The sequence below is a fragment of the Megalopta genalis genome, chromosome 12 (assembly GCF_051020955.1).
Source record: "Megalopta genalis isolate 19385.01 chromosome 12, iyMegGena1_principal, whole genome shotgun sequence".
Taxonomy (NCBI): Eukaryota; Metazoa; Arthropoda; class Insecta; order Hymenoptera; family Halictidae; genus Megalopta; species Megalopta genalis.
Window position 1 is genome coordinate 13,218,356 of NC_135024.1, and position 13,780 is coordinate 13,232,135.

A 13,780-nucleotide genomic window follows, 5' to 3' on the forward strand; every position below is an offset into this window, starting at 1 on the left:
TAGTATTATTATATTATATATTATTAGTATTATTTAAAATAGATTCGTAGATAAATTCAACTGATTGGCACCAAGTCATAATTATAAATAAGCAGTCCCGTAATCAAAAGTCGCTTTTAGCATGAGTTACAAAGTTCCATTTCATGGGTTGCAAACAATTATAAAGAACCGAAATCGATTGCGATCGGTTGAAATTGGTTACGATCCCTGTTATGCTGGGTTACCGTTGGGCGTCTAATACGGGCAACGTTCTTGATCTTTGGTTGCAACGAACATACCGAACAAATATCTTCCGTTCGGAAGACCTTGTCTCGCCAATCGAGGGTTAACAATTGATACTTGAGCGAAGGATTACGCCTCCTTGCCCAGTGCCCCCGGTTTCGACCCCTCTGGTATTCCGAGCTGTTCGGTACATACGTTTACCTATCGGGGGATGACGGTGCTAAAAAGTTCAGGAAAAGGTACCTTCTGAGTCATGCTTTGTTGTGCCACCACCAACCACATCGATCAATCGACCACATTTTACGAGAGATCCGCAAATACAGCAGTCGATAGCAGTGTTGACAGGCACAATACAAAAAGGTGGGGGGGGGGGCATTGCGAGTTGGCTTGGGGAGTGGTTTGCCTAGCAACGCAACCGTCGAGAGAGGGAACCGACGCGATACGAATGCGAAGCACTGTGGGCGCGTCGGTTCCCCCTCCCCTTGGTTGCGTTGCTAAGCAAACGCCTTCCCAAGTCAACTCGCAATGTCCCTCCTCCTCTTCTTAGTATTTTGCCTGTCAACACTGGTCGATAGAGAAACATCTTGAGACGTATACCTACATTGGCGTGTACATACAAAGGCTCGGCTTTCCCCTTCGCCCACACATACGCAGCCCTGTCGCCACCCATGCTCCACCTATTTTCGATCGTAATCGACTCGATTTTGTTTCGACGAGTTTTCGACCGATTAGTAACTCCCCAAAGACCTCTTTTTCCGGCCCAATTAACGGCTCCATCGCGAAAAGGTAATTCCGGTTTCCCGCGTCGCGTCGCAGAGCTCCAGTCGTTGAAGCTGCTCTAATTGCAAGACGATCGCGAAGAGAACCACGAGGGAAAAGGTATTACGTTTTTAACGTGGGTTCTCTCATTTTCAATTCTCGTTTCCAGTTCCAGCAGCGGGTTCGAAATTATTGCGACTTTCCCCTCGTTTTCTCTTCACGACCGCAGTATTACGAGTAGAATCTCATTTAAATTTAAGTGGTACATGCTCGTATTTCATGAAGGTTTCTCCGTAGAATTTTTACCAGAGTCTCCGTATCGTAGCGTAGTTCGTTGGGGCGAGCTTCCCCCGATCGTCTCGTCCCTCGCCACCCCCCCCCCTTTCTGCTAAAACATCTCCTCGACTCAATCGCCCACGAATCACGAACACGTCGAAATCCGACAGAGAGCTCGAATCACGATACTTTTTAATATCATGTGATATTGGTTTTGTAAATGTTAACGGGAACGGAATGTAGTTCGCGCGAAATTATAGTTGCGACACGTCCGAGGTCCGTCGCCAGCCACGCTGCAATTGTTATCGGCGCGCGCGCCAGTAGATTCAGACAACCATAGCCAGACGACGTTTCGATAACACTGTTCGGCACGATTTTTGGGTTCCTATAGCCACTATGAAATTCTAGCAGAGCTTCACTCCCTGAACAAGAATCCGAAAACCGAATGGCTCCATCACCCTCAGTTTTTTAAATAAACGAACTTTTGTAAAAACCCAAAATTTTCGACAAAAATGAGGTATTGCATGAAAAGTACAAACGTTAGAAAGTTCTAATTGGTGTTAAAAGACAGAGGAGAGTTTCCCGAATATAGTGGCATGCAATTTATTAATTGTTTTAGGTTCTAAATAGCAATAAATTGATGTCAAAGTTTAAAAAAGTGTCGACGTGAGCAATTTCTGCGCAATATTTTTGTATTTTTACGAAAAGTTTTTTGTTCGGCACGAAAACTCTACCCAGAATCGGATTCTGTAGAAATTTTGGGTTTTTACAAAAATTCGTTTATTTACAAAACTGAGGGTGATGGAGCAATTCGGTTTTCGGATTCTTGTTCAGGGAGTGAAGCTCTACAAGAATTTCAAAGTGGCTATAGGAATCCAGAAAAAGAGTTTGATTTTGTCGGACAGTGTAATTTGAGGAACTACTTGAAGCGATTATGCACATTGTGATATAACAAAATAATGCTACATTTAGGATTTTAACGCTTTAACACTTTGAGTGCCATATCAGCCGTACGTGGGTGATAGAATTATTAATTAAATTAGAATTAAATTAATCTATTATTACATCTACACACTTTGAGAATATTCAAAATTTCTTTCTTTCTTCATCTTTCAATATTGTTTCTCCATCTATCTACAATATTTAGGGTCATTTCACGCGAAATCGGACAGCTTTTGGAATATTGTTTCAGATTTTAGTCTTTGAATAATCTTTAGCGATATATGAACAAATCTCGAAGGGTATTTCTAAATTGTCAACATTGTTAATTTTACAGGCCTATAAAATAAAGTGTCAATATTATATTATTATTTATATTATTTTCATTATTAATATTATTTGTATTATTTATATTATTTGTATTATTTATATTATTTGTATTATTTATATTATTTTTATTATTTTTATTTTTATTATATTAATTTTGATTATGTTATTTTCTCTATTAAATCATAACTATTGAACTACCAAACCGATGAGAATAACCTTTTGGGTGGTTATATCACAAACATAACAGTATCTAAGGAAAATAAGTTTAGTTTAAAAAATATATTTTTTCACTGTTTATTTTTCAACTGTTTTAAGCAAACGCGATGGTTTTATAGCAGGATACTATTGAACAATTTCTCTTGATTATAACAATATTCCTAGTTGTTGAAAACAGCCTTTCGCTAGTTGTTTGTGTTTTCTTCTAGGCACAGCGATATATCGTTAATTATTATATCTTGCAATTTATTATTAAATCTATACAGGGTGTACCAAAAATCGTGGTACAATCGGTCGGGTAGTGATTCTACATACAAAGATAAGACGAAAGTGGAGTTACATTTTTTCATTTAAGGATTTCTTTTTGAGAAAACTGAATTAGAAAATGCATCGAGTAGTGACGAGTAATGACGAAACGTAGAATTGGTATTTCATGACCAGACGCGCCACTTGATTCCTACACAATAATGGTATTATTCTTCCAATGTAATATTTTTCGCAAACGAAACCTTAAATGAAAAAATGTTATTCTTTCTTTTCGATCTATTTTTACATCTAAAATCGCTCACTTAATTTAATTTTGATTAATTTTAATTAAATTAAATCGCTCTTCTTAATTTTATTAGGATAAAACGTAAGAATGTTGAAAATATAGTTGATGTCATATAACTTAACTTTCCAATTTCAATTTGATTAAATAAAATACTTTAATTTTATGCTTTTTTGATGGGCTTCGTTCTGATTAGTTGTCAGTATCCAAAATTGGTCTTAATACTTTGGCTACGTTAATTGGCTAAATTAAAGTAGTACATTTAATCAAGTCGAAATTGGAACATTTAGTTCCATGACAACAATTACTTTTTCAACAATCATACGTTCTGCAGATCCTAATAAAATTAGGAATATATAATAGAGCAGCGTAAAAATTAATTTTCTATTCCAAGCAAATAATTCTATCATCCGCATACGGATGACACGGCAGACCGCGTTAAACAACGAAAATGGAGAAACTTGGAGGAAATATTTTTAACATGTATCGATACATTACAATTTTGAAGACCACTTTGTCGATGGGTTCGTACACGGAGGTGTAGAGACTAAAGCCCGTTTCACACGAAGATACTTGCATTACGGATACGAGCCATTCCACGCCAAGCGTATATCACTTTTGTACCTCGATATCAGAGATTTTTATGATATTCAATTTCGAAATTTCAATTTCGTTCTAATTTTGAAATTTCGAAATTGTTTAGGAGTTACAAGCCCTCAAAGTTTTCAATTCTTGCTGATTTCTACAAAAACTGCCTTCACGTTTGCAATTATATCTCCGAAACTATTAAAGACAAAAAGTTGCGATCTTTTTCTAGTGACCCTGAAGGATACACGTATCCGAACAAATTTTGTTTCAAAAAATAAACAAATTTTATTTTTTACAAATTCTGTTCATATTCTGTGAGCTCTCCCTTTTCATCCCAAGTATTTAATTCGTGAACACTCTGGAAACAGATGTAAACAGGTATAAAACAGAATCGACAGTTTTCCAAGAAAACTGCATAATGTCACTTGTACACTTAGAAAAATTCTAGTATTCCATTTCTGACCAGTGACACTGTTTCTATAATAATCCCACTTGTGAGCACTAGTTCGTGTTTATACATATATCCTTCAAAATCGCAACTTTGTATCTTTAATAGCTTCGGAGATATAAATTCAAACGTAGAGTCAATTTTCGTCAAAATCAGCGAAAACTGGAAACTTTGAGAGCTTGTAACTCTCAAACAATTTCGAAATTAGAACAATGATGACTAACCCCCTCCAATTCTATATGAACTACAACAGTGATGAGCAACCATTTAGTGCGCCACAATTAGAAACCTAATACCCAATATGAGCAGCTCGTCAATTGTTTTTTGACAGAAGCGTCGCATTGGTGGGTCGCAGCTTAACAGCAGCCGGGTCACATGCGCCCCCTAAACAATAAATTGCTCATCACTGGACATATGCGATACAACATCGAACACGAGAAAAAGTATCGCGTTACTGTATTGCTGCCTGAACGTTCCCATAAGTTACATGTACGATCAGTTTTTATTATATGCGTATCGCGATGCAGGTATCTTCGTGCGAAACGGCCCTAAGGGTCCCATGACAAACGCATTTCGAGTGTCCCAGTCGACAAATCTTGTGACTCTGGCAAATCTTATGTTCGGTTTGCGCGAGATCGAACAGCATCATTCTACAGGGAGTCCCAAAAATGTCTCGCATTATGGAAATGTGGGGTAGCTGGGATCATTCTAAGTAACTTTTTCCTTTGCGAAAATGCAATCTGCGGCTTTGTTTACGAGTTATTAATGAAAAACACCGACCAATGAGACACAATGGCGCGAAACACAACGTGGTCAATCGATCGAGTGCCATGTGCTCCTACCACTGATTTTGACAGCTGAAGGGGGACTCTGTGCCGCATCCAAAACAATGAACAAGTCACGAAAAATATCAACTTTCGATATTTTTTTTATCACGTGGCAGTGGTAATCTTAAGAAGAACGCTGTTCATCCTTATTTCAGAATGTCTGAAAAATATTTACTAATTTTTCGGACCCGAAATAATAAGTACGACAGCCGTTTTAATTTTCTGGTGTGCATGACACCTCATGTGTACCATATGAAATTTTTAATGCAAGGTGAAGATTAACAAAGTTCGTAAATGTTAATTTATTAAATTTTAATTTAAATAATTCCGCGTCCGAACACAATTCAACGAGCGATTCTCAAAGCTAATTTAATCAATAATAATCGTGTTAAAGGACGTAAGAGATTTGTTTGATAGAGAAATATGAAGAATATTATCAATAAGAAACTCACCCATTTAGTTGTTAATCCACTACATCAGGGGTGTCAAACTCAAAAGCTAACTTGGGCCAAATAAACAATGCTTAACTTTAGGTGGGCCGCAAAAAAAAAATCAATGTTCATAGAAACAAATAATAATAATATATATATAATATGTAATATATTAATAATATATTATATATATATATATATATATATATATATTAATTATATATAATATATTAGAAACGTATATATAAAGTTAAATTATTGCTTACGTCCTGATACTTGACATCTCTTTTATTGGCCGAGACTATTTCTATTTTATTTTTACTTTGCGTCGGATATATTGACTGGGCCGCAAAAATGTTCATCTCGGGCCGCGAGTTTGACACCCCTGCACTACTTGGTCGGAAATGTGTACTGGAGGATAATGCATTGACCTCGTACAATGTATGATGAACTGCACAGCTGGTCTGTATCCGACGGCGACGAACAGAAGGATGTTTCCAGGCAGCTCGAACGGTCACTTTTACTACATTATCACTAAACACTGATCACATATCAATAATATCTGCGGTCGAACTTTCCTGGATTAATATGTATGGCCCCGAAAAGAGCCGATTTTTTAATGCGACGCGTTCAAAGTTCGCACCGTTTATCTTTACCTTGCATAAAAATTTCATATGGTACACACGAGGTATCATGCACACCAGGAAATTAAAGCGGCTGTCATACTTATTATTTCGGGTCCGAAAAATTAGTAAATATTTTTCAGACATTCTGAAATAGCGTTTTTCTTAAACTTATCACTGCCACGTGGTAAAAAAGAAATATCGAAAGTTGATATTTTTCGTGACTTGTTCATTGATTCGAACGCGGCACAGAGTCCCACTCGATCGATTGACCACGTTGTGTTTCGCGCCATTGTGTTTCATCGATCGGTGTTTTTCATTAATAACTCGTAAACAAAGCCGCAGATTGCATTTTCGCAAAGGAAAAAGTTACTTAGAATGATCTCACCTACCCCACATTTCCGTAATGCGAGACATTTTTGGGACAGCCTGTATATTTTCGACTGATTTTCTCTTCTTCTTCCTCAAAGGAAATCGTCCACTTTCCGATTACAGTAAATTCTTCCTAATTGACGCCCAGATTGTGCAGAAAAATAGACAATTTGGGAAAGGGGGACACGATTATTCGAGCCTTGACAATCGATAACTATAAAAACGAGCCGCAATGCTCGAATAATCAAATTGTCCATTTTTGTGTACAATCCGAGCATTAATTACGAAGAATTTACCGTACTCTAAACTCCTGTTTTCGTAATCTTGTTGAGCACAAGCAAAAACTGCAGCAGGCTTAGGGGCCTCCACGGACGGTCGCTATCCCCGAGTGATCTTGCACGTTGCAAAACGTGGGCAGGCGTAAGCGGCGATTGGGTCGAGAGAGAGAGAGCGTGCAGCGTGTAAGCTTGGCGTTTGCGTTTGACTCCCGAGTTCGTTAACACCTTGAAACCTGGTTGTTCAGGCATGCTAACCCATCTCAAGCGCAGCATACCGGACCTACGTCAGCACAAGATCCACCTGCAGCCACTGACGAGTCACGATTACCTCGCGAAGCAGAGTAAGTATTCACGATAAGAAAATTCCACCTCGCCACTCGTCTAACGAAGTTTGACACGTTGATCAGCCGGCGAGAACCGGCGGGACAGACGAGATGATCACGGTTGCGTTAGCCAACGGGAGAATGTTCTGTCTAATTTATCTCTTTTACTCTGTCCACCTATCTGTCTTGTATTCTCTTCTTCCCCCCCGCTGACCTGTACTAGCCCCTCGCCTGGGTTCCCCATTTCCCTCGGAAATACGGGGCACGTTTAGAGAATAGGAAGGCTTCTCTCTGCTATCTTCTATCGGTCTCCGAGGACGGTACTGATTCTCTGCGTGGCTGTTTCTCCAGTGACCACGCCGTTGACGAGACCAGCCAGGAGGAGCTCGGCCGCCGGGGAGAGCTGCCTAAGCCAGAACGCCGTGCACCCGACATCCACGACGTCCAGTCATTACACCACGCCGTCGCCACCGCAACATCCGCAGTCTCAGGGTGGGTGGCCTAGCTCCCTGCGCCTAAGACGACTGCCTACCCTCGGACCCCCCGTTCCCAATCTTCTACGGAAGACGCGCGCCGAGACGAGGACCGATCCGACCCGTCCGTACCCGTGATCTTAGAAACAAGCTAGTCCCGAGTGTCTGTTCGGTCATGGTTGCTCTTTGGGAAAAAGAAGACATTCGTCTCGGGGCGCGTCGGTGTTCGAGTAACAGCGAAGAGGACAACCGGAGACGTTCGAAGAGACAAATGATCCGCGGAGCGTGGCCTGACCCAGCAATCCCTCTTTTCCAGGCGACTTCCAGAGCGGACCAGGCCGGCCTATGGAGGAGATCAACGCCAGGATAGACCAGCTGTCGCGGCAGGTGTCCTCTCTGGAGCACTCGATGGCCGGGGACATCCGGCTGATCTTGACGTTGCTCCAGCAGACGCTGAACTCGTCCAGGGAGAGCTCGAGCATCGAGATGATGCCTGGGACCGCGCCGGCTGGCAAACAGGGCAGCAGACCACCGGCTTTGGTCCAGCGATCGGCCAGCGAGCCACAACCGCCGAGCGTGCCGCCGTCGACCAATGGAAATGGGAAGATCCAGCCGAGCACGTCGCACGGATTGTTCAGGTGAGCAATCGCGAGTAGCGGTCGATTGGAAATCGATCGGAAATTGGTGTTCATCGCGGTCGCTCAGCGGAGAGACCGGCGTTTGGCCGATAACGTCGACTTGTTCCTCTGTGGAACGAACTCGTTCGTGTTTCGCGCGCGACTTTGAAATTTTCGAACAATTGTTTTCTCGTTGGACCGAAAGGTTTCTCGCGACGATAACGTGTTAGACGTACGATTGATTTGTTCGTGGAACATGCTGGACGCTGTCTCGCCGACGGAGCACCGTTAGTCTGTCTGTTCTAGCGATAATTGTGTGTCTTTTCTTTCTCTTTCTCAGTGTTTTTCTATCTTTCTCACTCTCTCTCTCTCTCTCTATCTATTTCTCTGTCTTTTTCTATCTCTCTCCCTCTCTCTCTCTCTCTTTCTCTCTCTCGCTCTATCTCTCTTTCTATTTTTCAGTTTCTCGTCGTTCAATCCGTTTCTCTCTATCTCGACACGCAGAGAACGGAGCGAGCGTCTGTGTGCGTGCGCGTGTGTGTGCGTGCGTGTGCGCGCGTATGTTGTGTCTTTATTCTTAATCATTTTTGTCAAAGTAGAAATTGATTCTGTTTTTCCTAGGAAGTAATCGATGTTTTTATTCTTGGAAAGCTTTCTTTCGAAATCCCTGGATCAGTTGCATTTGATTTCGGCGTCTTTTATTTTGGAAAGGTTGGACAAGTTCCGAAGGTGACCATAACTCATACTCTTCTTTGAAACCCTTTTTGCGAGCAGTGTCGCGCGAGTAGAAACGAAAACAGATTGACGAGCGCCAGTGTTTGCTTGGAGACGAGAAAACGCGCGCAGTACATAACATGTTCGAGAGCGAACCGGTCGAAATCGCTAGCCTAATTCTCGCTAATTAATCGTCCTCTTTTCTCCACGGTCTCGTAAGTACAGTTGAACATTTGAACATTTCTCGTCCGTTCAGTATGCGCCTCTTCTCTTCGTCCTTCCGTGTCTGAAATTTCGTTCCCTTGCTCTGTTTCTCTTTCTCTCACTTTCTTTCTTTCTCTCTCTCTCTCGAAATTTCGTTTCCTTGCTCACTCTCTCTCTCTCTCTCTCTCTTTCTCTCTCTTTCTCTCTCTATCTCTTTCTCTCGAGTCGCGATCAATTGGAAACCATAATCGACATCGACATTCGCATTGAACCAATCGCTCCGGTTACCTCCGTAGAACTTCTCTTCTCTCATTACACTGTCCGACAAAATCAAACTTTCTTTCTGGGTTCCTATAGCCACTATGAAATTCTTGTAGAGCTTCACTCCCTGAACAAGAATCCGAAAACCGAATGGCTCCATCACCCTCAGTTTTTTAAATAAACGAACTTTTGTAAAAACACAAAATTTTCGACAAAAATGAAGTATTGCATGAAAAGTACAAACGTTAGAAAGTTCTAATTGGTGTTAAAAGATAGAGGAGAGTTTCCCGAATATAGTAGCATGCAATTTATTAATTGTTTTTGGTCCTAAATAGCAATAAATTAATGTGAAAGTTTAAAAAAGTGTCGACGTGAGCAGTTTCTGCGCAATATTTTTGTATTTTTACGAAAAGTTTTTTGTTCAGCACGAAAACTCTACCCAGGATCGGATTCTGTAGACATTTCTGAAGAAGAAACGGCCCGATAGAAGTGTCAAAACGATGTACATTTTGAGTAGGTCGAGAAAATGTTCGTCGACAACATGTACACGATGTTTCGCCGCCATGTGCTTCGCTGCTCGCTTCTCTCTGTCCGACAGGGCCGAAACTATGGGTAATCAACACCGATGGAGGGATCCAATGGGGCACCCACTTAGCGTGTGGGGCGTGCCATTTCTTTTTAGTACTTCAATGTGCTGTCTTCTTTTACATATTTTTATGGATAATAATCACCAAACTGTGAATCATAAATTAAAAATGGAGAAATAATAAAAGAAAAATAGTGAACAAAAAATATTCATTTTATTCTGAATTTGTTCGAATTACAAGTATATCATGTATACAGTTATCATTTAAATTACAACGATAATACGATCATGAATAAATAATCATTTTCAAAACGTTAAACTTCTTGAAACATATCGTTAAATATATATTTAAATATTTATTTAATTATATGGCGTAGAAGTCAAAATTATACTAGTGTTAGAATACTTTCGTTACCAACTCCAAATACTCTGGTGTGATTTTTTTTGTGAAATATATCACAGTTTGGTGATTATTATCCACAGAAATATGTAATAAAAAACAGAACATTGAAGTACTAAAAAAAATTCAAATATTATTTTCGAAAAGTGGGTGCCCCATTGGATCCCTCCGTCGTTGTTGATTACGCGTAGCTTCGGCTCTGTCGGACAGTGAGAAGCGAGCAGCGAAGCTCATGGCAGCAAAACGTCGTGTACATGTTGCCGTCGAACATTTTCTCGATTTACTCGAAATGTATATCGTTCCGACACTTTTACCGGGTCGTTTCTTCTTCAGAAATGTCTACAGAATCCGATCCTGGGTAGAGTTTTCGTGCTGAACAAAAAACTTTTCGTAAAAATACAAAAATATTGCGCAGAAACTGCTCACGTCGACACTTTTCTAAACTTTAACATTAACTTATTGCTATTTAGGACCAAAATCAATTAATAAATTGCATGCCACTATATTCGGGAAACTCCCCTCTGTCTTTTAACACCAATTAGAACCTTCTAACGTTTATACTTTTCATGCAATACCTCATTTTTGTCGAAAATTTTGGGTTTGTACAAAAGTTCGTTTATTTAAAAAACTGAGGGTGATGGAGCAATTCGGTTTTCGGATTCTTGTTCAGGAAGTGAGCTCTACAAGAATTTCATAGTGGCTATAGGAACTCAAAAATCGTGTCGGACAGTGTTATTTCCGGCGATAGTGCTAGATCTCCTTGGTTCACGTTTCGATCGAATACTATCTTCTCCCCCTCCGTTTCTTTCGAGCGCCGATCTTTCGAGCCTTCCCCTCGCTCCATTGCAAGTACGCGTCCATCCGAGTGTCGAAGCAACCATCTCGAACGGACGCGTGCCCCGTTCGTCGTTTACAATTTACAAGACTACTTCCGACAGCGCTCGTCACGACCACTTTCGTCTGCCCCACGAGTCATCTCAAGGAAATTTTCCAAGAAAATTCTCTTAGACAATTTCTCCACTTTTCTTTCGATTGTTCACACGCTAGAGCAACCGGCGAATGTCTTAGGCATCGCCGAACACACGTGCTGAGACTCCCGATTAAAGGCATCCGTTTCAGATAACCACCCTCCGTTCCGCTTGACAGAAAAAGAAACACCCACGCTAGATCGCCCATTTACCATAGCACACCGCTTAATTCTTGCCTCCGTAGCAAAGTAAAAATAGTCCCAGTGGCGAAGGAACGAGGTAAGAGATTCAACTAGAGTAGCTGATCTCGCGAGTATGAATTACCACCTGCGTAGGACATAAGTTCTCATTAGTGCACTCGCATTTATGTATGGTCTGCTAGTTGCGATTAGCTGCGGCGCAGTGTCGATGCTCCTGGAGAGCCGAGGAGCTCGAAGTCGAAGCTGAGCTAGAGGGAGAATTACCATGAGTGGGACACTTTTTGTTTAGGAGAAGATAACGAAAAATTGAATAAAACCTATTTAATTCTAGCTTGAAACATTCGATAGATCAGCTGTTTTACTATGAGAATGCATAGCGATGCAATTGCTCAATGAGTTTCGTCTACGTTTACTTGTTTTATTTTTAATGTTTTTAGAAAATATGCATTGGATGGGACAGGTACAGTGGGTCACAAAAGTGTCCGTTCACCTTTTAAAACGCAATAATCTTTTTTGCAACTGGACTAAATGACTTGAGTTTTTTTTAGATGATAGAGGGGCTGTACACTAGACAATGACCAAAATGCCTTTTTTTAATTTTGTTATTATTTGAAATGACAGAAAGAAATAAGAAATTCTCGTTTTTTAACTTTTTTATCGGACTTTGTAACGAAAATTTTAAAAATGACTCTCGTAGATCTCGGTATTTTATTTTATCGAAATCGGTTAACCCAGAGTCGAGCTACAAGCGTTGAAAGATTTGAGCAACTGCAGATTTCTTCCAGTTTTTGGTCAAAATCGTGATAAAACTGTGATTTTTGCGATCTTTAATTTATTGTAACCCGTCACAACGTGAACCGATTTCGATGAAATTTTCAGCATGCATATAAATTACCGAGATCTATAAGAGGCATTTTTTAAATTTTCGTTATAGGCTTAGATAAAAAAGTTGAAAAACGAGAGATTTTTATTTTCTTTTTGTCATTCCAAGCAATAGTAAAGTTTAAAAAAAAAGCATTTTGATCATCGTCTAGTAGACTAGTCCCTCCATCATCTAAAAAAATTCGAGGACAGTGTAACAAAATAAAGTAATCTTATAAGTACTGTTTTTTTATTGGCTGTAAGTACATATAATAAGGAGTTAGAGGTTAAATAGCCAAATTTGAGACATGAATTTAGGATGGTAAAACAAACTATAAGTATGCTCGTAAACGCTTTCTTCAAGAGCAATTTACTACTATAGTTGTAGGACTTAATAACGTATGCCGTCGAAATAATTCAGATTTATCATGTAATTATAACGTATTTATCAGGTAAATTACTAAAGGAGATTCTTGTATTCACTATAAAAATAATTATAAAAATTATTGTAATTATTATATTTCGTATGTTATAGGTAAACATTACATCTGCGAATAACAGATGAAGTGGCTGACTAACACTGTACACATACTATTTTGTTACAAGCTTGCACTATTCTCAATTTTAATGTTTCAATGTAATTAACCCTTTACACTCGAGTGGTGGCTCTGAGACATCACTAAAATTGTTATATCACATTTCCAGATAATTTTTATATTACCAAAGTTTAGATTTAAAAGAATTGTTAAATGTGTAACTGTTGTTTGAGTCACAAAGCTCAATTTCATATGCATAAAATGCACTTTGTTACATAAAATAGAAATACTACAAGTTCAAAAAATTGTTTTAAGTTTGCAGTTGAAGTGACTTTCGAGTGCAAAGGATTAACAGTTACTCAGAACGAATGAAAGGAGCTTTTTGTTTGCGGTGCAAACAGCAACACAGTAGTCGATCTTGAAAACACGATTATTTCAGTTATCCCATTCCTAACTCTCGATAACTGTAGAAGTAAATATCTCTTGAAGGAAGCATTTGCGAGTATAGTTTCGCAGGATAAATTTGTTTTTTTTTTAGAGTCCTAAATTTATGTCGAAAGTTTGGCGATTTAATCCGGGAACACCCTACACAATGATCTTAAATTACATAAATCTTTCTTTGCATCTCTGTATAATATCACATTTTCGTATTTTATAGCAAGAAATAATCCTTCGAATAAAAAGAAATCGTTATCTTAACAAATATCCTCAAAATTAATAGCATAATAATCAAACAAAATTTAGGACACCTTTTATGCCGTATGTTTCATTTACCCAT

General features: G+C 39.4%; 1 protein-coding gene across 14 annotated transcripts in view; it reads left to right on the forward strand.

Moving 5' to 3' along the window:
• Window positions 1-13,780, forward strand: part of sei (potassium voltage-gated channel seizure) — a 324,051-nt gene that overhangs the window by 299,543 nt on the left and 10,728 nt on the right. For 8 of the 14 annotated variants that reach the window (XM_033474900.2, XM_076525504.1, XM_076525506.1 and 5 more), the window contains 4 exons: window positions 7,105-7,200; window positions 7,534-7,674; window positions 7,972-8,293; window positions 8,924-9,001. In XM_033474900.2, the coding sequence (XP_033330791.1) occupies window positions 7,105-7,200; window positions 7,534-7,674; window positions 7,972-8,293; window positions 8,924-9,001 (637 nt within the window). The remainder of the gene's footprint in view (window positions 1-7,104; window positions 7,201-7,533; window positions 7,675-7,971; window positions 8,294-8,923; window positions 9,002-13,780) is intronic. The other 6 variants (XM_076525513.1, XM_076525508.1, XM_076525514.1 and 3 more) reach the window with 4 other exon arrangements.